Source organism: Neofelis nebulosa, chromosome 5, assembly GCF_028018385.1.
Source record: "Neofelis nebulosa isolate mNeoNeb1 chromosome 5, mNeoNeb1.pri, whole genome shotgun sequence".
Classification (NCBI taxonomy): Eukaryota; Metazoa; Chordata; class Mammalia; order Carnivora; family Felidae; genus Neofelis; species Neofelis nebulosa.
The window spans coordinates 88,087,934-88,113,617 of NC_080786.1; the positions used below are offsets into that span (position 1 = coordinate 88,087,934).

The 25,684-nt window shown below is 38.6% G+C and overlaps 2 protein-coding genes across 14 annotated transcripts in view; one reads left to right on the forward strand and one right to left on the reverse strand.

Moving 5' to 3' along the window:
* Positions 1 to 25,684, forward strand: part of LRCH3 (leucine rich repeats and calponin homology domain containing 3) — a 147,772-nt gene that overhangs the window by 100,269 nt on the left and 21,819 nt on the right. For 6 of the 10 annotated variants that reach the window (XM_058731042.1, XM_058731045.1, XM_058731044.1 and 3 more), the window contains 4 exons: positions 634 to 752; positions 1,537 to 1,674; positions 11,485 to 11,562; positions 15,086 to 17,751. In XM_058731042.1, the coding sequence (XP_058587025.1) occupies positions 634 to 752; positions 1,537 to 1,674; positions 11,485 to 11,562; positions 15,086 to 15,286 (536 nt within the window). In that variant the 3' untranslated portion in view covers positions 15,287 to 17,751. The other 4 variants (XM_058731046.1, XM_058731049.1, XR_009262123.1 and 1 more) reach the window with 3 other exon arrangements.
* Positions 21,664 to 25,684, reverse strand: part of IQCG (IQ motif containing G) — a 54,009-nt gene continuing 49,988 nt past the window's right edge. For all 4 annotated transcript variants that reach the window (XM_058731063.1, XM_058731064.1, XM_058731061.1 and 1 more), the window contains 3 exons: positions 23,203 to 23,334; positions 22,371 to 22,472; positions 21,664 to 22,113 (listed from right to left, as the gene is read on the reverse strand). In XM_058731063.1, the coding sequence (XP_058587046.1) occupies positions 21,976 to 22,113; positions 22,371 to 22,472; positions 23,203 to 23,334 (372 nt within the window). In that variant the 3' untranslated portion in view covers positions 21,664 to 21,975. The remainder of the gene's footprint in view (positions 22,114 to 22,370; positions 22,473 to 23,202; positions 23,335 to 25,684) is intronic.

The window sequence follows — 25,684 nt, forward strand, 5'->3', positions numbered from 1 at the left end:
TACAATGGGATACCGTATAAGCAATAAAAATGAACCAATTAATACATACAATATGGATAAATCTTATAGTGTCGATCAAAAGAAGACAAAAGCATGCATACATACATATATTTGGCTTCATTTATAGAAAGTTCAAAACTAGACAAAACTAATCTATGGTATTACAAATCAAGAAGTCCATAGCTAGGACCTGTGTTGTTGGAAGTAACCGTTAGGTACTGATGGGTAGGTGTCATGAGAGGGCCTTCTGGGTGTTGGTAATAATTGCATTTATTGACCTGATTGTGTCTACTTTGTGATAATTTATTGAGTTGTTTATGATTTGCATAATTTTCTGTATGTGTGTTATTTTTCAATGGAAACATTTTTAATCAAAACGAGTTGAGCTAAGTGGATAATGGACATTTGGTAGTTTTTAACACTGTTCTCCCTATTGTTGTGTATATTTGAAACTTTTCATAATTTGAAACTTTTTTTTTTTTTTTTAATATGTGAAATTTTGAAACTTTTTTTAAAGAGTCCGTGCAGAAGTGAAAAGTGCTACACTTGTAAGGAACCTGTGATCAGGTGGAGCTGAGAATTTTTCCAGCACTAGCAGTCGCCTTTCTGTCTTACATATTCATATTTTTTTAGGTCATGCTTCACCCCTTCTTTCATCTTCTGCACCTCCCACTGACTCTGCAGATCCCATAACAAGACCCAATTCAAGACAGAGAGAAGAAGAGCTGGAATTAATGGATCAACTACGGAAAGTGTGTACACTACCTCTGAATTATACTTTCACATTGTTACTGCTAGAGCGCATAACCCTGCAATCACTTGTTCATTTGACTTAAAATTTTTAATAGAATCAACAAGTGCCCACCGTGTGGTAGATGTAAAAGAGATTCTGCTATTAAGGGCATTCTTTTCATCTGTTTGCTAGGAAAATGAGATGGGTTATTCTATAAAGCTCAATCCCTAGCCCTGCTCACTTAAAAGTTTTTTCTGCCTCATGTACAGAAATCTTGTAAAAGTAGTTAATAATTTATATGTATGTACACATATATATATCACACTTACATATAGTGTTTTATTTTGGAATTGTCAGAATCTAGTTCTGTTATATTTTTAAGCATAAAAATTGTAAATGAATTTCTCATGTAATATTTTGCACCACTGTGGCCTGGCCACCATATGTATGTATTAGTTCTCCTTGAGTTACTGACTTAGGATGGAAGGATAAAATAGGGATTGTGGTACTTGGGGTGCCTGGGTGGCTTAAATCAGTTAAGCATCTGACTTGATTTTTGGCTCAGGTCGTGACCTCACAGTCTTGAGATCAAGCCCTGCTTAAGATTCTCTCTCTTCCTCTCCGTCTGCCCCTCCCCTGCTCTCAAAAACAAAATGAATAAATAAACAAATAAAATAGGGATTGTGGTACTTAAGTTATTTGCTTTTTATCTTGATTCTTAATTATAGTATTTCATTGTAACTCCATTACGTCCTGTGTCAGCCACATCAGTTAACGTATTACGCATTTTCCTGCTCTTCTAGCATATTGAGTACCGGTTGAAAGTATCACTGCCTTGTGATCTGGGAGCAGCTCTAACCGATGGTGTTGTTCTTTGCCATTTGGCCAATCATGTGCGGCCTCGATCTGTCCCAAGCATCCATGTCCCCTCACCAGCTGTAGTAAGTATATACTACTAAAAAAAACCCATTGGCTATTCATGAGACATATATTATGTACAATGGCAGGTATTATGCAGAATGCTAGGGATACAAATATGAATAATCCAGTCCCTGCCTTCCTGGGTCTACTTTCTACTAGAGAAAAAATAGGCATGTAATCAATTATTAATAACTGTGATAAATGTTATAAGAGAGGTATGCAAGAAGTTGCTATAGGAATACAAAAAAAGGACCACTTAACTCTGCCTGGAGAGTTCAGGAAAGCCTGCTTAGAGGAGGTCAAATTTGAACTATTCTTAAAGTATGAGTAGGAATTTGCCAGCATAGGGGCGCCTGGCGGGCTCTGTCTATAGAGCATGTGACTCTTGATCTGGGGATCATGTGTTAAAGCCCCACTGGGCATAGAGATTACTTTTTAAAAAAACAATGACAGAGAAGATTATTAAAAAAAAAAAAAAAAAAAGGAATTTGCCAGCATAATATGCCTAGATTCAAAAGATAGGGAGGATCATGGTATGGTCAAGGAACTCATAAGTTGTTTAGGATGATGATGCACAAAATTGTAGGTGTAAATGGTGGGAGATGTAGCTGAAGAGGTAAGCCAAGAGCCATGTGACAATGATGTTATGTGCCGTGTCAAAGAGTTAGATGTTTATCTTAGTGTAGACAGTGAAGAAACAAAGAATTTGGGGGGAGAAATATGATTATAATTGCAGTTTAGAATGATGAATCTATTTTGGGAGTGGAACTGACATATCTAGTGACCAACCGTGGGTAGAAAACAAGGATGCATTCAGGATGACTGGCAGGTTTTCTTTTGACTGCTGGTCAGATATAGAAGTCAGAAGTCAGTATCAGGATGACAACCCACAGAAGAAAGAACAAGTTTTTTCCCCTTCAAATTTTCATTATAAAAATTTCAAACTTTGAGGAAAATTGAAATAATAATACAAGGAACATTCTTCTTTTTTTTTTTTTTTAATGTTTATTCATTTTTGAGAGAGAGGGATAGAGAGAGAGAGAGACACAGAATCCAAAGCAGGCTCCAGGCTCTGAGCCGTGAGCACAGACCCCGACATGGGGCTTGAACTCACGAACTATGAGATCATGACCTGAGCCAAAGTCAGACACTAAACCGACTGAGCCACTCAGGTGCCCTACAAGAAACAGTCTTAAAGCATCTACCTAGACCTGACATTTATTTCATTTTGCAGTGTTGCTTTGCCTATATTTGGGTGTATGTGTGTATGTGTGTGTGTATGTGTGTTTTAATTGTACTGTTTAGTTGCAGATATTATGGAGCTTTACTCTCTAAATATTTCAGAGAATTGTCCCAGTCCACCTTGCTCTTCTCTGTAGCCCATAGCCAATGACTGACATAGGAGCTGAGCCCTCCTGCCTCAAGATGGGAGTGAGATGTGATTCACACTCCAGTGCTTCCTGTAGGATCAGGCTGAAACTGAGAAGGGGATGTAGTAAGCCACTAACAGCCAACCCAGACTAGGATGGATGCACAGGCTAGCTGATGTGTCCCTGGGTGAAACACCAACAGCATCCATAATCTAGATGCAGATTTCCCCAGTTGTTCCAAAACTATCTTTCATAGCTGTGCTCTCTCCTCTCCCTGTACCCAGCGCGCACGCGCACACACACACACACACACACACACACACACACACACACACAACCAGGATATAATGAAGGTTCCCATTGCATTTAATAGTTATTGTTGTAACACCCTCTTTTGATGATTGTGAATGGATACTGTTCATTTTTTTTAAGTTTATTAATTTTGAGAGAGAGAGAGAGAGAGCACGCACATGCAAGCAGGGGAAGGACACAAAGCCTGACCTGTGGCTCCATCTCACAAAACCATGAGATCATGACCTGAGCTGAAATCAACTTAACTGACTAAGCCACCCAGATGCCCCTGGATACTGTTCATTTGTAACATGCTTAACATTGTCTAACCTTTCAAAAAGCTTGACCTCATCTCATTTTCTGGTCATTTGTTATTTAGCAGGCACTTCCTGTTACAAATTCTTTACTCAAATTGCAGTTGTATCTAGGCCTATAGATGGCCACTTTTGGATATCCAACGTGCTACCTCTCCAGATGCAAATCATTTATCTCTCTCAAGGACCTTGTATTCTTCTAATTACAAAAGCTGCTTTGTTACCAAAGTCCCAAGGGTGATGATGTGGCCGTATCCCCTCTAGCACATCCACAGGTAGCATGTTGCATTTGCTTCTAAGGAAAATCGGCAGCCACTTTTTATTTAGTGACCCCTGAAAATAGTCCTTCAGTTTTGTTTAGGAAAGGCAGAGAAGAACAGCACTACCAAAGTCCGCTGTGCTCTCAGAGACTTGAAAGACTTGCTGTTGGTCCTAAAGGTGGTGATTAATAGAATAGGAATTGTGCTGTTTGGCAACACCAGTAAGGAAAGGGTTTATTCATACTTTGCATTCTTCCCAGATTCTGTCAACTGGATTAAAGAAAAAAAATGTTTTAAGAATAATTTTAAAAAGGACAAATCTGTCACTTTTCATTTCCAGAGGAGATACATACAAAGTAGCAAGCAGCCAATGCAAAAAGGGGAGTTTGAGAATAACGGTGACTGAGGTTCTTTACCTTGATTACCAGAGCACAGTGCCTCCACGTAAGAATGTAAAATACATACAGAAAAAATAAAACTATTTTACAAATACTTAACTGCCTAAAGAAATGAAACACATGGACCTGCTTTTAGTCAAAGAAATATAGGTATTACATGAGATGAGAGCATTTAAAACTTGCTAGTGAAATCAACAACAAAACTTAACTCCTATGCATTGAGTACATATCAAGTGTGAGAACAGAAGGTACAGAGGAGTTACAAGCAGTCCAATCTCTTAACATTAATTCCTCTTTAAAAAACCAAAATCAGGGACGCCTGTGTGGCTCAGTCAGTTAAGTGTCCGCCTCTTGCTTTCGGCTCAGGTCATGATCTCACGGTTGGGTAGGATCGATCCCCAAGTTGGGCTCTAGGCTGACAGCGCGGAGCCTGCTTGAAATTTTCTCTCTCTCTCTCTCTCTCTGCATGTGCTGTCTCTCAAAATAAATAAACGTTTTTTAAAAAATCAAAAGAGGTCTTTTCGGGGCACCTGGGTGGCTCAGTTGGTTATACACCTGACTCTCGATTTTGATTCAGGACATGATCTCACACTTTGTGAGATCAAGCCCCACATCAGGCTCTGTACTGACAGCCCAGAGTGTGAGATTCTCTCTGTCCCTCTCTCTCTGCCCTTCCCCCACTCACTCTCTCACTTGCTCTCTCAAAATAAATGTTAAAAAAAGGAGAAACATGTAAATGTTAAAACTTCCCAAATTATAATATTTGGGGGTAAAAAAATGGACTTTGAGCCAACCAGTTAAAGATTGTCCAGTATTTTAATTAAAAGCAAAAAACCCCAACAAAACCAAAAATCCCTACTTTGAAATTGTGATAATGATTTTATGAGTAAATCGGTATTGTGTTAATGGGATTTCTGTTACGGTACTAGATTTCAGTATAAATATTTACATCTATTTTTCTTTTCTATGGATTACCTTCCTTCATATTAGATTGTCACTTCCCTTATTTTGTTCTTTTGACCACACAGAGAGCTTTGTAACTTACTTTCTTGGAAGTTTTTTGTAAGGAGAATATAAAATTAAAGCCATATACAAATGAAAAACCATAGCAGTTTCTTTATGGTTGCATTAAAACATGGTGATTTATTGTAATTCTTTGAGAACTGCCTAATTACCACTGTGAGTATATAACTTAAAAAACACTTTCTTGAGGGGCGCCTGGGTGGCTCAGTTGGTTAAGCATCCGACTTCATCTCAGGTCATGATCTCGCAGTTCACGAGTTCAAGCCCCGTGTCGGGCTCTGTGCTGACAGGTTGGAACCTGGAGCCTGCTTCGGATTCTGTGTCTTCCTCTCTCTCTGCCTTTCCTCCGCTCATCCTCTATCTGTCTCTCTCTCTCTCTCTCTCTCTTTCTCTCTCAAAAATAAAGATTTTTTAAGAAAAAAACAACACTTTCGTGATATATTCTAAGAACCATAATTTCTTTCACCCAATTCAAAAAAATGACCCTTATTGTAAGGAGAGGTCTCATGTCCAAGCATTTCAGACTAGATGGGGCACATTCAGGGTGGTAAACTGCTGTTTGGTTGTTTAATAGGCATAGGTGTTACGAGTACAGTTAACATTCTTAGAAGTGCACTAGTAAATCATATCAAAAATCATGACAAATATTGTAATATGACAGCTCACTGAAGGAACCATATCACCAAGGTAGATAACCTATAAAAATTCTGAATCATTTCAAATTTCAGAATAGTGAAATTGTTTATTTCTTACTCCTTTAGGTATAGGTTATGCTCTTGTTGAAATCTTCTTCTGCAAAACCTACATAAGATTTCTATTCAGATCAGGTTGTTCATTAAAGAATTAGAACAGGCTATGCACGGCTATTTAAAACCATATGTTATGTCATCCAAACTTCTGGAGAAGCTTTTGGGAATAGCAGGTTCTCCGAGATTTGACTTAAGGCAAAATCATGAGTCCTTCTGCACTCCAGAGTGATAGGGAGTCTAGCTAATGGGTCCTTTTGACTAGCTATTCTGTTGGACACATACAGGCAGGGATTTGTAGCCTGGGAACAAGCACTTTTAGGGCTCCATGAACTCCCCAATTTGCATGCATGTGTATTCTTCTCAAGAAAAGATTCACAACTTTCATCAGACCATAAGGAGTTTGATTGTAGTTATGAAATACTGGTCTACATCCCTGGAAATGAGATATATGCTAAAGGAAGAAATGGCTAGGAAGAGAGCTGATTGATTGTTCCTCATTCCTCTTCACCTTTATCAGTCAGAGCTCTACTGTCTACAGGGAAAATCTCAAAGGAAGTTTCTATTCTGCTTCCCACCCCCATCTGCTCCCCCTCTCCACACAAACACAGACATCTTTTATGTCTTAAGGTGCTAGTAGTCTTCATGGAGGTAATGTTGAGTTAGTCTCCATGATCACTATTCTGACTGACCTTTTCTTTTCCTTTTTTCTGAGATGGCGGTGATTCCTGAACCAGTTTTAACTTAGTGACATGACCTCCATTTTTTAGCCTTTCTTTTGCATGGAAACCAAGTTGTTTTTCTACCTACGCAGTCAGACCTATTTCACTCTCCCCTGCATAGATGTTGGCATCTGAATGGTAGAGTTTCAGAAGTGTAGGGGCCCTTCTTTTGTAGAGTCCATGGTGCCCTGTGTGCACATCCCCAGCCTTCTCTCCCAGACTCAGATCAAGATCCTGATTTGCTTAGCTAAGGTCCGTTGGTAACAGGAGAAGCTAATTACATTGTTTCTACTTCCATTTTTACAGGCAGACAGGGAAGCTGGTATAGGGAGAGAGAATTTCTAGCCAATGAAAAATTCTCCTAAGTGAAAAGCAGTTGTCTTGTGTTTTCTTAATTTGCCCAACTTCCCTTAAAGTTAAGCCCTTGTCATGATAGCTTTCACCACAGTAACTTTTTCTTTATGCATCAGTTCACCTTACCTCCCTCTTTAGCCAGGAGTTGAGAAGACCACAGCATCACTTGTGCAGGGAGCACCTTGCTCTTTCACATGTAAAAAGTAGAAGAGGATGAAGGAGCCCAGCCCCAGTTTGAATTAGCCAATTTGAACCCCCATGCTGTTTTCCTCCTTATGTTAAGTAGGTCCTGATTCTACTGTTTCACTCTTTAAAAAAAACAAACAAACCACTTTTTAAAAAAAATTTCTTTTAATATTCATTTATTTTTGAGAGAGACAGAGTAAAAGTGGGGGAGGCACAGAGAGAAAAAGAGAGAGAGACACAGAATCTGAAACAGGCTCCAGGCTCTGAGCTGTCAGCACAGAGCCTGACGTGGGGCTCAAACTCATGAGCCGTGAGATCATGACCTGAGCTGAAGTCTGACACTTAACTGACTGAGCCACCCAGACACTGCCAAAACAACAGACTTTTTTACTTCGATGATAGAAGAACTTGGCATAGGAAAGAATGGGTACTCTTCTGGAAACCTAATGCCTATCCTCTTTCTGGACCTTTTTGAAAGTTTTTCAATTTGAAATTTAAAAATTATTATTGGGGTGCCTGGCTAGCTCAGGTTGGTGGAGCTTATGACTTTTTTTTTTTTTTTTTTTAATTTACATCCAAGCTAGTTAGCATATAGTGCAACAATGATTTCAGGACTAGATTCCTTAATGCTCCTTACCCAATTAGCCCATCCCCCCCTCCCACAACCCCTCCCATAACCCTCTGTTCTCCATAAGAGTCTCTTATGTTTTGTCCCCCTTCCTGATTTTATATTATTTTTGCTTCCCTAATGTTCATCTGTTTTGTATCTTGAAGTCCTCATATGAGTTAAGTCATGTGATATTTGTCTTTCTCTAATTTCACTTAGCATAATACCCTCCAGTTCCATCCACGTAGTTGCAAATGGCAAGATTTCATTCTTTTTGATTGCCAAGTAATACTCCGTTGTGTGTGTGTGGGGGGGGGGGTGTGGGTGTGTGTATATATATATATATATACATACCACATCTTCTTTATCCATTCATCCATTGATGGACATTTGGGCTCTTTCCATACTTTGGCTATTGTTGATAGAGCTGCTATAAACATTGGGTGCATGTGTCCCTTCGAAACAGCATGCCTGTATCCCTTGGATACAGTGCATTTGCTAGGTTATAGGGTAGTTCTATTTTTATTTTTTTGAGGAACCTCCATACTGTTTTCCAAAGTGGCTGCATCAGCTCGCATTCCCACCAGCAGTGCAAAAGAGATCCTCTTTCTCCACATCCTCGCCAACATCTGTTGTTGCCTGAGTTGTTCATTTTAGCCATTCTGACAGGTGTGAGGTGGTATCTCATTGTGGTTTTGATTTGTATTTCCCTGATGATGAGTGATGTTGAGCATTTTTTCATGTGTCGGTTGGCCATCTGGATGTCTTCTTTGGAGAAGTGTCTCTTCATGTCTTTTGCCCATGTCTTCACTGGATTATTTGTTTTTTGGGCGTTGAGTTTGATAAGTTCTTTATAGATTTTGGATACTAATCCTTTACCTGATATGTCGTTTGCAACTATCTTCTCCCATTCCTTCGGTCGCCTTTTAGTTTTGCTGATTGTTTCCTTTGCTGTTTGGAAGCTTTTTATTTTGTCCAATAGTTCATTTTTCCTTTTGTTTCCTTTGCCTCCGGAGACGTGTTGAGTAAGAAGTTGCTGCGGCCAAGGTCAAAGAGGTTTTTGCCTGCTTTCTCCTTTCTTACATTTAGGTCTTTCATCCATTTTGAGTTTCTTTTTGTGTATGGTGTAAGAAAGTGGTCCAGGTTCATTTTTCTACATGTTGCTGTCCAGTTTTCCCAATAAGCGTTTGCTGAAGAGACTGTCTTTATTCCATTGGATGTTCTTTCCTGCTTTGTCAAAGATTAGTTGGCCATACGTTTGTGGGTCCATTTCTGGGTTCTCTATTCTGTTCCATTGATCTGTGTGTCTGTTTTTATGCCAGTACCATACTGTCTTGGTGATTACAGCTTTGTAATACAGCTTGAAGTCTGAGCTTATGACTCTTGATCTCGGGGTTGTGAATTCAGACCCCATGTTGGGTCTACATAGAGATTACTTAAAAAAATAAAATATTTAAAATATTTTTTTAGTTATTATTTTCCTTTCATCCCACCTTTTTATTATTTTATTATTTTTATTTTTTTTTAATTTTAACATTATTATTATTTTTTTTTAATGTTTATTTATTTTTGAGACAGAGAGAGACAGAGCATGAACGAGGGAGGGTCAGAGAGAGAGGGAGACACAGAATCCGAAGCAGGATCCAGGCTCTGAGCTGTCAGCACGGAGCCCGACGCGGGGCTCAAACTCACGGACTGTGAGACCTGAGCCGAAGTCGGCTGCTTAACTGACTGAGCCACCCGGGAGCCCCAACGTTATTTAGTATTGTGAGACAGAGCATCAGCAGGGGAGGGGCAGAGAGAGGAAGACACAGAATCCGAAGCAGGCTCCGGGCTCTGAGCTGTCAGCACAGATCCTGACGTGGGGCTTGAACTCACCAACTGCGAGACCATGACCTGACCTGAAGTCAGACGCCTAACCAACGGAGCCACCCGGGGTCCCCTCCCACCTTTTTATTTTTTATAATAAAGTCAATCCTAGCCCCTGCTGCCTCTTGGAGGTTTAGATTATAATAGTTGCTTCAAACACTATCATGTATTTATCACATTTCCCCTCTTTTCATGATGGAGTATCATATTCCATCTTTGAAGAAAGTCCAGGTATTCACAAATGAAACCTTTGTTTTCTAGAGATGGTTAAGGCTTCCATCTGCTAACCTGTGTGAAAACTGTAAGGCAGAGTTTGTGCAGACATTTGGCTTCCATGCCTGATGCTTAAACGTATTGAAAACCAGTCCGTGAATTTGAACACTTGAGTTTGTTAAACATTCTGGGAAATGGAATTCATATTTCTTTCTTATGTTATAACCCATAGGTGAAAAACTTTTTGACAACTTTAGGTCATGTGATACAACTCTGTTTTTAGTAAGAGATCTGTTCAGAAAAACAAACTTACTAATTAGAAATTAGGGAAATCTCCTATGGGAAATGTTCATCCTTCAGAAAACAGGTTCTTTAGTCCAATCTTTTAAAATAGAAATGTTTGGGGACCCTGGGTGGCTCAGTCGGTTAAGCATCTGACTCAATTTCGGCTCAGATCACAATCTCACAGTTCTGGAGTTCAAGCCCCTTATCAGGCTTTGCACTGGTGGTGCTGAGCCTGCTTGGGATTCTCTCTCTCTCTCTCTCTCTCTCTCTCTCTCTCTCTCTCTCTCAGGATTCTGTCTGTCTGCCCCTCCCCTGCTTGTGCTTTCTAAATAAATAAAATTTTAAAAAAATAATAAAATATAAATGTTTAAAAACTTTTCGTATTACCATTGAATAGAGACATGATGCATCTGTAACATATGTCTGAGCAAAAGCTATTGGTTTTCTAAAATTATCTTCTTCTAGGGGCACCTGGGTGGCTCAGTCGGTTAAGTGTCCTGGGCTCAAGTCATGATCTCACAGCTCGTGGGTTCAAGACCTGTGTCAGGCTCTGAGCTTCAGCACAGAGCCTGGAGTCTGCTTCAGATTCTGTGTCTCCCTCTCTGCCCCCTCTCCCCCGTTCGTACTCGTTCTCTCGCTCGCTCTCTCTCCCAAAAATAAACAAACATTAAAAAAAATTTTTTTTTAAGAAAATTATCTTCTTTTAATAAAGGCTGCAAGAAAATGAACCAAAGTGTTGACTGTGATTGTATTTGAATGATGAGGTTGTGGGTAATTTCCTTCCTATTCCTACATATTTTCTTTACCGTATATTGTTTTAAAATGGCAAAAAAATTAAACAACTATCCCCCCTAAAATTTCTCTGTATTTAGCACTTGCCTTACAAAAATCAAAGTAAAATGTCTAAAGTACAGAGTGACAAACTGTGGTCCAAGGCCAGCACCTATTTTTGTAAATGAAGTTTTACTGGAACACCTTTTTGCGTATATATTGTTTGCAGTTGCTTTCAAGCTCTTAGCAGATCATATGGCCATAAAGACTAACAGATTTATTATCTAATCCTTTAAGGAAAAGTTTGCTGACCCTATGGTCTAGAGTGCTGAATTGATGAAGGAATTGTGAGAAGAGTATTTTTAAAATAAAACATTTTTTAAAACTTTGGTAATAACACCACATTTTCCTTTCTTTGTAGCCTAAATTAACAATGGCAAAATGCAGGCGGAATGTGGAGAATTTCCTAGAAGCTTGCAGAAAAATTGGTGTACCTCAGGTAATAAGTTTAATATTTTTTATATTGCCTAAATGACGCTACCATCTCCCCATCTCAGACTTCAGTATTATTTTTCTAAAATTTTTCAGAAGTGTAAGTATCTAAAATCTTAGAGGACTAGCTCTGAACCACATTGATGACTACTAACATGACTTTGTGTTACTAGAGTCAGTCAGTATACTTCTTAGCAATTTTCCTTAATTATTTCCAAGGACTGAGCAAAAAAATAATACACATATAAATCTAAATTTATTGTAATAAGTAATTCATGCTAAATAATCAAAATCGTTACTCTGTTTTCCTAAACGTTCCTACTTGCTGTTGGACTTGTATACATCTTCATCCACAAGAGTCTCTCTGCTTCAAAGTGAGTGCATCTCAGACTGAGAATGCTCCAGTTGGTTTCAGGTTTTTGAACACTTACTTTAATACTTTTTAAAAATGTTTATTTTGAAATAATTTTAGACTTAGAAAAATGTTACAAAAAAGCACAGAGAGTTACTGTGTGTACTTTACGTGTACTGTTAACATCTATATAAACATAGTGTGTCATCCAAATTAACAAACACAGGGACAGTGCTGTTAGCTAAATGACAGACTTGATTCAGATTTCACTGGTTTTTCCACTAAGCTCTAATACTTTGGAATGTAGCACACAAGAGGCTATTTCTAGGGATCTGTCCTGCTCTTGAGATTTATTGTCCCCAGGTTCCTCAGTTACAGTTTCCTTGCCCTTTAATAAATAGTACAAATAGTTAAGCTCTATAGATGTAATTAATTAAGAGACATGAACTTCATACATTTGTTATTCAGTTATGCTTTTAAAACAATTGTGTTAAACCAACTAAGCATGGTACTCTTAAAAACTACTATATTTAATGACATGAGACATAGATACATTTAAAGAAATAACAACTTGGTACTATTTGATTTTTTTTTTTATTAACCATAATCCTTATAGTTCCTATCATCATATCTGGTATCCAACCTTCAAGAAGAAAAACATGACTTTTTTCTATCACTTTCTTAATAAGCTGTCAGAACCCCAGGATTAGCCCCTGACTCAACTCCAGTGTTTCTCTTGAACTTAAGCCCTTTGTCCTAACAGCTTTCATCACAGTGGCTCTCTCTTTACATGGCCGCCATTCCTCTCTCTTAGTTACCTTGAGTTGAGGCAGTCACAGCACCACTTGTCCAGTGGGCGGCCTTCTCCCTCAGCTCTTGTACGTGTTGCAGAGTGGAAGAGAAAGAGTCCAGCGCCGTAGAGCATTAGCTGGAGTCAGTTCCCATGATTGTTTTTCCCCTTTGATTAAATAGATTGTAATTCTACTAGTTATTTTTCACTGTTTTCTTTTGTGGCTTTTTTTTTTTTTCAAACCCGAGTTACAAAAAGAACCGAAGTTTACATTTTTGGTAGTTAGCAAGAACCTGTTTTTGTTCCTGTGGACAAATGAAAGCAGATTTTTCATTTTTGTATCATATTGTTTTCTAGACTCATCATCTCTTTTAGAACAAACCATTTTTAAACATAGTAAGAGAGCATCAATAAGGTTTCTAAGCAAATAGTGTGCATTTTCTCCATATTAATAAGCAGGTCCTAATATTCGTATACACACAGTAACGGTCAGTGCTTTCTTCTGTCTGTTGAAGATGTTCCTACCTAATCATCACATTACACAAGCATGCCCAGGACCTGCCCCAATGCCATAGCACATGTCTTAGAATAAAAGAATGTGGTGTGGGTTAGTGCAGGGAATGGGAACCCGAGAGAGGATAAGAGTAACTGAAAAGAGGCACTGCATACCCAGAGAGAAGAGCACTGGAAACATCCCCAAACAGCAAGACAGGTTCGAGACTTGGCCTACATCAGACCTGTTAAAGGTGCTGTTTAGCACTTTTACAGTCATTGTACCTGTCCTCTGGGCTTTAGAGAACCACCCTGTGTCTCAGATTTCAAGTCATACGCTCAGATTCTTTCAGAATGTACCTGCCAACAGTCAGCAAAATATAGTCTGCCTTAAAGTGTACATTTAATTCAGCATTTGCCAACCAATGGGTAACAGTATTTATTGTGGGCCAGCCTGTCCCTGTTCCTGCTATGCTGTTTGAAGGCAGGAGACAGAAAAAATACAAATTTAAAAGACTAGGTATTTTTCCAGGGTGGTTAGACTGAGGTTCTTGACACATCCTTCCTCCCTCTCAGTCTCCCCACCCGAAAGAGGAAGTGGACAATCCCGGAGGCCAACTCTTCCTCTCTGCTTCTGCCTTCCACCCCAGTGTCGACCACCATCACTACCACTTTGAGATGGGTTCCTGTTACGATGCTGCTTCTGTTAAAAAATTAGTCATTTGCTTAAAACAGAGTGAAGGAAAATGAATAAATACAGAAACTCATAGGTTCAAACTAACCTCAGGTCCCTCTGCCCCAGGAGGAAAGAAGAAACCTGTACCTCTTCCTCTTCCTTTGTCCTCCCCTATGTCTGGGCATTCTGATCTTTACCTAAATACCCCCACGTCTGTTTGACTTGTAATGTCACTTTTGAAAATGTATAACATAAAACTCAATATTGCAAATATTTGCCAGATTTTATGTCCAGAGAATATGTATAAAGGTGAACAATTTCCCTTCTCAATATAACTTTTGAAGTGTTTATGAGTTGTGAATGAAACTCTAAAGAATAAGGTGACTCTTGAAAACCTCTGATAAGGCTGGGCATATGGGTATTCTCTTTATTATTATACTTTTATTAAGTATGTTACATTCAGAAAACTATAACGGGTGATAAAAATGTCTATTTGAGTCCAGTATCTTATGTCCTAGAATTACTATATGTTATGTGTTAAAGAATATTTTCCTGTTCTCCAGTCCAATTGTGTTTTTATTTACTTAATTTCTTCACCTATGAGCTGGAGGGTCTGGCCCCTTACCACTCTAGATTCATTTTTTACATACTAGTAACTTGGACTTGGTGAAGATGAAAGGAATATTGATGTGATTTTGAGAGGAATACCAAATCAGTCAGTACACCTGGCTTCCAGGTAGTAAGTTTCCCTGATTATTAGGCTCTCCTTATTCTTTGACCCTCCTCGATTTACCTGGCTTTCTCTGAACACTTACCTCTCCTCAGCCCACGTGCAGGTTTGGTCCTGCTTTCTGGCCCATTCTTTTTTTGTTAATAGGGAAAAATGAGTCTGGATAGATGTTGCCTGGCATAGACCTCACTCACCATTTGTAGGCCTCACATCACCCAGTTCTGTTCAGTTTCCTGAGTGTTCGTACTGGTCACCAACAAGCCAGTTTTATTCTGCTGTTTAGTAGTGAAAGCAAACTCAGCACAAAGAGGGGTGTTTGTGGTTTTGTTTTTTAGCATTTTATTTTCATTCTTCAAAATAAAAAATGTTACTAGGATGTGTTTCTGTGAGTATGACTGAGATGATCATATTGAATTCTATACTGAAATCTGTATTTCTGAACCACTGACTTTGTTTTTCTGTTTTCCTTTCCTGCTCACACTTTGGACAGGACAATCTTTGTTCCCCTTCTGACATCCTTCAGCTAAACCTCAGCGTTAAAAGAACTGTTGAAACACTACTTTCTCTTGGGGCACATTCAGAAGAATCCAGTTTTGTCTCTCTGTCTATCCAGCTTTTGGGTTTTGTGGCATTTTATTGTACTTTAATGTTAACTCTCTGTCTGCTTTATTACGGGATCTTCCCCCTCTAGCTGAAAGATTGCACTCCAGTGATTTTCCACCTCATTCCTGTGTTTGGTAAAGGAGGTTTGTTTCTTGTTACCAAGTATTTACATACGTGGTTTTTTTTTTCTGGTTTTTTTTTTTTGGTTTTTCAGCCAACCAGTAAAGCAGATAAATCCTGTCCCCCTATGTCCAGATGAACAGTCCATCACATTAGTAAGCATTGATGATTGCTAACAGAGCAAAACACCAGCGTTTTTTCTTCTGGTGATTTGTCATTTTCCTGGCCTGTGTCCTTTTTCCTCTTATCACAAGTGCTGAGGTGCCTCTGATACAATCCTGCACCTGCTCTTAGAATAAGACTTAGGATATAATATGACGTAATAAAATTCCGAAGTGGCCATTTTTCCAACGTCTTCAACAACGGCTCATAAAGAAAATAGTTGCACCCTCTCCAGTTGAGGAGGCAGCTGGTCACTAAGATCTCTGCATTGAGCTGTGCCCGAAAATCCTGCGGTATCCTGTATTGTGAGGCACAGGTCCATGTAACCATTTGCTGTCTGCACATCTGGAAGCACTGACCATTTAGTCTTAGTAATTTTAATTTGATCAGAATGTGCAGTCCAAAAATCAGGTAGGTTCCTTAGATCGCTATTCTGAGCCCAGTGTGTACATTTAAAATAGTCCACAACAAGCAAGCAGATGGTCTGGAGCTGACCTTTCAGGAGTAGGCACCTGTCCAGATTTACTGTGTTTGTTATCAATGAACTAGCTTCACCTCTAGAACCCTATTTATAATTTAAAATAGAAATGTATGTAATTTACAGTATACTTGAATCATCTTAATAGGTGAACTTGTACTGAATTAGGCTGTTCAGGAGGTTGTATCTGAACAGTAAGAACAGGTAAAGTATCAGGCAGCGGTCTCTGCTCTGTACCCAAGGCAGTGAGTTTTATCGTCTTCAGGATGTCCTAAATATGTAAGCTGCTGGCCTTAATGCTTGAAACTACTTCATGATTGCATTCAGATTCTAGTTCTCATAAATAGGGTTTCTGAACATTCAGGAATCTACTGAACTCAAATATGAAGGGGAATTGCAGGAAACATAACAAACACCTTGTTGTAGAAGTCAGCCTGAGGGTGTGATTGCTTTGGTTTTCTTACATATTAAATGGGACAGTTCTTTAACACATTAAAAAACTGTTTACTATTAATGCTGAAATATTGACCTGACCACTGTGTTGAAAACCAGTTTTATATAGTAGTGGTGACTTCCAGAGTTTGGAAGGCTTGCTTTGTTCTATTTTTAAGATGTCTCGGAGTCAAAGACCATTCGGTTTTGTGGAGTTTTGTCCCTTTAGAAGATAAAACACGTGGTCTTGCAGGGGGGTAGTTGTACATTCTCTTCAGAGCACACAGCGTTCCCTCCAAGCTGGCTGGCAGGTAAATGCGCATCTGGAAAGCATAAGCCTCTGAGGGAATGTCTACACCGCAGGCAGCAGTGTGGGGCACTATGGAGAAGGGATCAGGGAATTGGCCTCAGAGAAACTATGCTTCCCCAAGAGCAAAACACCCTGCAGGTTCATTTTAGAATAGTTCATCTGTATTGGCAGTGGTACTCAAAGTATTTATACAGAGTTGGTAGTTTTATAAGGTCAAAAGATTGCAGTTACCTTGTTTTTTCAGGATAAGTATTAAAGTTTTAAGCGCAAGTACCAATAACTGTTCAAAATAAATGTTATATTTTTTATCGCAACTAATTTTGTGAAACTTCCTAATAATACAGTAAGTGCCATTGAAAAGTCCAGTTATCTTTTTTAATAAATATGTGTAGTCTCCTTTTTAGTGGGACCAGAATTCTACCTTCTGTCCTTTGTGAGAGCAGTGTCTGTTTTTCTGAATATTTAATCTTAAAAGAAACACCAATGATAAGTGTTATCCTTAAACCCTGCCTTTTTCTCTCTCAAGAAAGGCTTAACCAAATGTTACTGAGGCAAACACAGTAGAAGTTTTTAACTTCCTTAAGCAAACATGTAAACACTTTTCAAATATATGGTGATTGAGGTATTACTGACTAAACTCACATCATAGATCTCCAGCATAATTTAATCCATTAAATACCAGGATATGAAATACTTCCATTTCTTCTATAACAAGCTGGTGGGCATCCTTCCTGCAAGCAGTCTGGCTTCTGGCAGGAAACTATCTTGCGTTCCTTTGGTGTATGATTTCCAGAGCACTTTCTCCTACAGTGTCCTATCTGTCAGGCCTGAGCCATCTGGTAACTTGGAACTGCTTTTCCATTTTCTCCACCTCATTTTACTGATCTGCATTGATCTTTTATGTATCAGGAATGAAGGATGTTGCTTTTACTCCATAGTATTTTGTTATCCTCTGTTGTATGTAGAAGTGTATGTAACTTGTCCTTATTCCAGTTTTCAAAATGGTCCGTTTGTACTTTTAGTTGTTTTAATAAAGTGATGGTGTCAGGTACCATCTCTGTGTAACTCCTGTTAACAGAGGCCAGTTTCCCAGACTGACTCTTCATATCTCAGTTGACTATTATGAGGGAGAGAAGAGATGCTTATTTTTTCTTTTTAGTTTGTTGATGTTCATCCTGTTTTCTCTTTTGTTTGTTTTTATGTTACGTCGTTCCATTTCAGGAGCAATTATGTTTGCCTCTCCACATTTTAGAAGAGAAAGGTTTGAGCCAGGTTGCGGTGACGGTCCAGGCTCTCCTGGCACTTGCCCCCCCCAAGCAGCAGCACCCGTCATCTGCTGTGTAAGGACCCCCAGCACCTGGGCGTTGGCCTGGCCAAACCGGAGCAGGACGCGATTGCTGCTGCCAGCCGTCTGCTTAAACAAAGCTCTTAAGTGTTCTTAAAAAGGACTGTTTCCATGATTCCTAACAGGAATATTTTGCTTCATGCCTCCATTTTAGGGGAGGTTATATCCGTTTCCATTGAACTGTTTAGGAAGACACGGTTGGTTTTCACAAATGAAACTTAATTCTGTCATTACTGAGAACGCAACACTGAAGCCTAAACTGGCTGTGCTTTTCCTAGAGAGTAGGCTTGTCTCACATACCAGAAAGAAATCTCAAAAGGCTATTTAGCTCCCCTGAAAGCACAGACATGCTATTATCTTTACCTGTTTCCTGTTTCTGGAGTCCTCTGGTTTCCAAAACTGGTTGTTCATTAGAATCTCCTGGAGCATTTGTTAAAATGCAGAGTCTCATTTGGTAGGTCTAAAGCGAGGCCTGGGTATCTGCATTTTCAACAGATGTGGTAGAGACCACTGTCTCAAGGTAGATATTTGTATGATGTGGGGAGTAATGACTCCACTCTGTCAGCCACATTTAAAATCAAAAGCTATATATTAAGATTATTTGGACTGTCTGTGCAAGGCAAGACAAAAATAACAGAACTGGGTTTTTTGGACAAAATACTTATGTCCAGGCAGAACAAATATAATGTAGAAGGCCTAGATTTTTATGTAGTAAAACCATTTCAGAGAGTTAAGTTGTATATAAGGCCAGAGTCATAGGCCACCCCCCTACGCAGGCTGGCCACCACCACTTAAAGCTTGGTTCTGTGTGACATCCTGCTATTCTCCACACTTTATAAACAGCACTCTCCACACAGATTCCAAATCCTTAGGCTGGTAACAGGCACTACTCACCATTTGCATTGAGCCCTCCCATCCTCTTCCCCCCATGCTGCTCCCGGGATACCTGGACCTGCACACACCTTCCACCCACAGCAGAATACACTTCCGGCTCCCTGACTGATGGAAGATTATGAAAACAAAGCAAAGGAAATAAAGGAAAAACCAAGTTTCTTAATTTCTTTCAGGTAACAGCTGGTTTCGTGGCTGAATCAAGCCAGTTTCCGTGGCTGAATCAAGCCACTTGTGGCATCTTAAAGCAGCGTGCTGTGTATCTAGTTCATCTAACTCTACCGCTCGTGCCTTCTTTACTCAATCATGGGCCAAGTGAAAGGGCCCAAGATCTCATGTAACAAAGCTGGGAGCCTTTGTTCAGGTTTAAGCCACTAGGGTCTTTCTTACCCTGTATTTTGAACCCCTTTTAGTTGTCAGCATATCTTTTGGTATTCACTGCCTTTATAAACCAGGTAAATAGACTTAGTGAAGATACTAGTTATCCAGGGTTGTGAATTGTTCTGGATTTACTTTACCAATGCATGCATTTGAGCAAAATGTTCTCTATCACGTGATGCAGCATCTAAAAGTAAAATCATGGAGTATCTGGTCAAAATAATGTTTTCTCCCTGTTCTCACAGGGAAACAAATTCAGCAGAACATTACCACTTTGTCCAAGTTTAATATTAAAGAACATAAAGCATCTGAGCTCAAAACCCAGTCCTTCACTGTTCTTACAGAACAAAAGTAAAATGTCTTTTAAGTGTTTAGAGCCAGACCCCATTATATTTACAGTTCCAAACATACCCACCAATTGGGACTTGTTTAGAATTTGTGTGCATTTTTAAACTATAGGTATTTCTCCTTCTAGTCAACATTAAACCTCAGTACAATCTCTGAATAATAGAAGTCATTTGAAACTCAGCAAAGAACAGGACTGTTTTGTCACCTACTATGCAAGAATAACCCCAGAAGACATACATAATACAACATTTGGGACATTTGCAACTAATTATCCCATATGAATAAATGGAAATTTCCACTTATTTCACATTTCACACATAACGTGAAACCTTATTAATGTATTCTTATCAAACTAATTCAAATTTATATTTGAATTGCTAGAAAAAAATTGTGTACAGTTTTGGTTGATAATGAAAGAAAAATATCAAGCATATTGAATTTCTCTCCTTTGTCAAGATGCAGAAACATTTCATGATGGTTTTGTTGAAAAATTTTTGTATTCAGTGTTTTGCATGTACTTAAAAAAAACTGGAAAGAAAATTTCACATTTAGCCTTGCTAGACTGCAGTGTAAGATGAAGACGATGTTGTAACAGTTCCACCTGACCATTTGTGAGCTTCCTGCTGAAGCGGTGACCAGCCCAGTGCTTGAAGTGTGAACAGAGAAAAGGCTAAAGTGCCCACCCAGCAGGGCCCCTGCCAGCTACGGACATCGTAAGTCAGCCAGGTCTCTGGAAATAAATAACTTATGGGCGGAGGGGCCTTTGTATTTAGCTAGAACAGAGTAGGGGGCTTCTTAGCAGGTCACTTTCTTTAATAGCTTTTTAAAATACAGCCTTAACAGCTAATCAAGGAGTCTGATTTCTCTTACTTGCTACAGCTCAGCAGTGACTAATGATGTGTGACTGTGCTGACGAGTATGATGAATTTTTAACAACTAAGCGCTTAAAATGGTTATATAAATGAAGGAAAACATGGATATTTAGAACCCTTTTTATATAAGTATTGCAGTGAAATGGTTTACAGCAGATTTCATTTTATTTCTGAAAATGTTGTAAACATGTAATTAGTGAAAGATTTTGTAAAACATTGTCCTATATTTGTGTGTCTGTAAATATAATGCATAAGTTCTAAGTATAAATATGTCAATATCATGTATGTTATTTTAAATTGCCTGTATGCCACCTTACACGTTGACATTAAAATAAAAGCCAACACTTCAATAGCGTGAAATAAAGGCTGATTTGAAAATGTTCATACCTAAAGCATGATTTCCTTGGCTAAAATGAAAGGGTATTTAATTCCCCGAAGGAACATCAGTAGAAACTGGGTCCTCATAACAGGCCCTTGAGATTTGTTTGTTTGTTTGTTTGTTTTACTCTAAGGAAGTACAGATATCAGTATTTCCCTATATTTGGAATCACATATAAGGCTTAATTCATGAAATACATGTGATATTTGGACACTTTTCTCTCATAAATTACCAACTATGCTGTAGGGAAAGCTTTAGCACCCCAAGACATTCTGTTTGGATTATCCTTACTGTTTTAGTCTTAATATCCTGCAAGGTGAAAATTGTTGAGGAAGCAAAGCAGGCATAGACCCTGGTGTCTCATGATCGAAAATCTCTCCAAGCTAGTCTTCCAGCAGGCCTGTGTCCCCCACCTTTACTCTGTGTGGGTTGTACACCCTAACATCTCGTATCTGTTTATTCTAATTCATTATTTATCTTTTTAATTTATAATTTATATCCCTACCTATTTCCCAGAAAAGGAGCTGAAGCAGCTTATAGTAAGATACATATTCTATGCCGCCGCCACCCCAACAAAAACACTAAAGTGATAACAAATCTAAAAGGCAGAAAGGAACCAACCTGTGGAACTTCACTGTGTCTATATTATGCTAGACACTTTATAAGCATCGTCTTGGAATTCTGACTGAACACTTCTGCTCATAAAGAGTTTTTTCACTGTAGACAAATGATAGAATCAGGAACATTACAGAAATTACTGAAGTTTTAATGCATCACAATAACTAAGCCCTTGACTTTTTTCTAGTAAGAAAGAGCAAAAAGAATCTTCATAAGCCTCCTAGAAATACTTCCCACCAAAAGTTTCTCAAAAGAAGCCCTAAGTCAACAATATAGTCCTAATTCAGGGTTTGCAAACTAATACAAAGGCAAAGTGAAAACACCAGGCAGCACCTGGAAATGTCCAAATAAGAAACAACCTGTAGATGAGTTCTCTGCGCTGGTAAAATGTTTTCAAGTCCACCTTCCCAGCTCCAGAATACCAGAGGAAAAGGCAAGAGAATGTCACTTTTTCTTGCCTCTCCGCTTGTTCTTGTCTTTGCCTTTGCCTTTGGAATCCTTGATATCATCTTTGTCCTTCTTAGGCATTTTGAAACCACCAAGTTCCCTCCGTACCATAGTGCCTCGCCACCAGGCCTGGAGCTAGAAGAGAAAGGGGGAGTGAGTACAAATTATAGCTTGCCTGATAAGCTGCATCCTTTCTGCAGAAGGGAGTTGTTTTTTCCTAAAGTTACTTCTGTCTGAAGAACGGTGTCTGTCTGAAACATGGAAGTGGCCATGCCTGCTGTACCTACAGCAATGCTTCCCTGCGGTGCAGGACCCAGAGCTTAAGCCACAGAATCTAAAGTTCTCAAGGACTAAAAATAAAGAAAAGGAATCTGTCAGTTCTGGCTTTCTACCTGTAAGACGCTCTTGAGTTCCAAGTGATCCTGTTCTATCTTCTTCCTGGTCTTCTCCTTTTCTATCCGATCTTCAATGATGACCTGTTCAAACTCCCTTATCTATAAAAGTAGACATTAATCGTAGGTTATAAGACTGTCTTGGCAAGGTGTGGCCCAGCCAGCCCTGCACTTTTAATATAAAATTTGAACATAAAGCTTGCCAAATCTAAAGATAAACCAAAGAAAAAAAAGTTTACTGGATTCCTAAATGGTAAATACTCGTATATTAACTTTATAATTGTCCCCCCCCCATTTTTTCAGTTTGAATAATTCAAATTTGCATAGTCTTGCATAAAAATGAAATACTAACTTGATGTGTGATTAGTGACCTCAAAATAATGTAGTTTTTTTAGCTCCTAGAATGTACGCATACAAATAGCAGCAGCCACCTTTTAAAAGAGAAATTTGGGAAATTTTACATTTATTCAATGATGAAACCATAATCAGAGCTTTTTTAAAAATCATAATTTACAGATTATCTTCAGAGACCATAAAATAGAAATGATAAATTAGTATCTATCTCAAGAGGTTGTTGTGAGCATTAAATAGGTTATAAATGTGAAATACTAGTAAAGTGCCTGGGACAGAGCAAGCACCATGTAAGTGTTAGCTGCTGCCATCACTGTCCCCATCATCGATGTTGTTACCATCATCATCACAGGATAGCCTCTCAGTGAATTACAGGCACACCTCCACTTTGTCACCAGAAACAGCAGTACCCACCTACTATAGCTCAGCCACCACCCACTCCTTGGTGCTCAGTCTTACACTATCGAGACTGTTTCCTTACCATTTTTGCAAGGTCTTGAAGGTGTGCTAAGTCACTGGCCTTAGCAGATTTGAGAGCATTTAGTTCATTCTCTTTCATTTCTGTGTCCTTATCAAATTTCTCCATCCAGAACTCTAGCTTCTCCTCAAGTTTCTGTTTGGAAAGAACATTAAAACATGGCTCCCACCAGGCACAAAATCTTATATACTGTATGAAATCATTTATATAAGGTTCAAGAACAGGCAAAACTTTTCTCTCGTGATAAAAGTCAGAATCGTGGCTCCTTCTAGGGGTGGCTTGCTTTATTTGATTGGGAAGGGGGCACGAGGGAAATTTCTGGAATGTTGTAAATGTGCTATCTGGGTGGTGGTGGTTCCAGGAGTTTATATATGTAAATGTTCATCAAACTATATGCTTAATATTTGTATATTTAATATGATTACTCAATTTAAAAACAGGGGGAAGAGGCCCTTCCAGGTGTCTGGATGAGGAAAATTGGAAAGGAATAAAAGGTAGAAAATTCTGAAGGATAAGGGATGGCATCAGACATCTCTTTGATTAATAACAGTAAATACCAGTTGGGAAGGGTACAATGTCTTCAGATTCCTAAAAACTAATCAATGTGAATCTAAGATTCTATAACCTAGCCAACCTTGCATTCAAATGTGACAGAAAGAACATAACTGGTCTTTCTAAAAGAGTTGCTCAAGAGTATATTTTAGCCAAGTAAAATGAAAGAGATAGTATGTGGGAGGAACAATAAAATGTATATTTAAGCTACATAATATGCTTTTTAAAATTAAATCATAATCTGTAACTAAAATCCCAAATTAGGCAGTGTAGTCTCATGGAAGGAGCACAGACAGGTTCTGAAGGCAGACTGCCTAGGTTCAGCTCCCAACTCTGGCACTCAAATAAGTTAAATTCTCTAAAGCTTCACTTCTCTCATTTGTAGAAAGGAAACATATAAGGAATGATTTCACCATGGGACATAGAAGAGGAAAAGAAGAGGTAAGTGAAAGCTTTGCTTTAATAAAGACAAGAAGATACAGCTATTAACTAGACTTAAGAAGAAGAGTAAAGTATAAATATGTATGTTCAAATGCTAAGGGTTACCACTCCAAGCACAGAATGTGTAACTTCCAAACCCCTAGGTCACATACTTGAAGTACCTCAAGAAGGAGACTTTAGGTGGTACACTTACATGGGACTTTTAAAAAATATGATTCAACTAATCATTCTGATTAAGTTAAAGAGAACATACCAGTTTGATGCAGTCATGTCTTTAACATCTTTCTAACTCTTGTTAACACATTTTTTTAAGTTTATTTTGAGAGAGAGAGAGAGAGAGGGAGAGAGACAGGGAGGGGCAGAGAGAGGGAGAGAGAGAATCCCAAGCAGGCTCCGCACTGTCAGCACAGAGCCTGACTGGGGCTCTAACTCGAACCATGAGATTGTGACCTGAGCCAAAATTAAGAGTTGGAGCCTAACTGACTGAGCCACCCAGGTGCCCCATTTTTTTTCTAAGTTTTTTGTTTTGTTTTGTTTTGTTTTTTGAGAGAGAGTGAGTGTGGAGGGCAGAAAGGAAATCCCAAGCAGGCTCAACGCTGCCAGCCACAGCCTGACCCAGGGCTTGATCTTATGAACCGTGAGATCATGACCTGTGCTGATACCAAGAGTTTGACGCTTAACTGACTGAGCCACCCAGATGCCCCTTTTTCTTTTTTTAACAAAAAGAGAAGAGTCTCCAGGCAGGCAAGAAAAACTGGCTAAAATGTAGTCACATCATTTGGTATTTATTGTACTTCTATTTATTTTGATTTCTACTTACAACAAATGGTACTGGTTTTTCTTTCATAGTAATAATATAAAAATCTTAATTGAAAATAAATTGATATAGTTGTTTAGGTGAGTAATTATGTACAAAACAGTACAATTCAGGTGGTATGCAGATATTATAAAACTGTGAAAATGGTGTGCAAATAACAAGTTTGCACTAGAGAGCAAGAAATTGAACAATAAAAATGCCATGATTCCAACAAAAGGAAAGAAACAACGAAAGCTTGAAAAACAGGGAACAGAGGATGGAAACAGTAAGTAGAAACAAATGAAAAACTACAATAAAAACAAATTGAGGTAAATTTCCCTATCAAAATAGATTTTTAAAAATCAATCTATGAATTATTTATAAAAACCACAGCTAAAACTATATAATCAAAGCAAAAAGAATGCAGGTTTGGCAGTTAATATCTGGCAAAACAGAACTCAAGCCAAAAATATTAAATAAGAGAAAAACATTTTATACTGAGAAAAACATGCTCTATTATTATATTACTGTTATGAAGTTTTATACTCATGCCTGGAATATATAAAGCAAACATTATTAGAAATATAAGAAATTGACAGGTCCACAATGATCTTGGGAGACTGTCACACTTCTCTGAAATTAATAGCCCAAGTAAATCAAAATAAGTAATAATATGAAGAATTTGACAGACTGTTA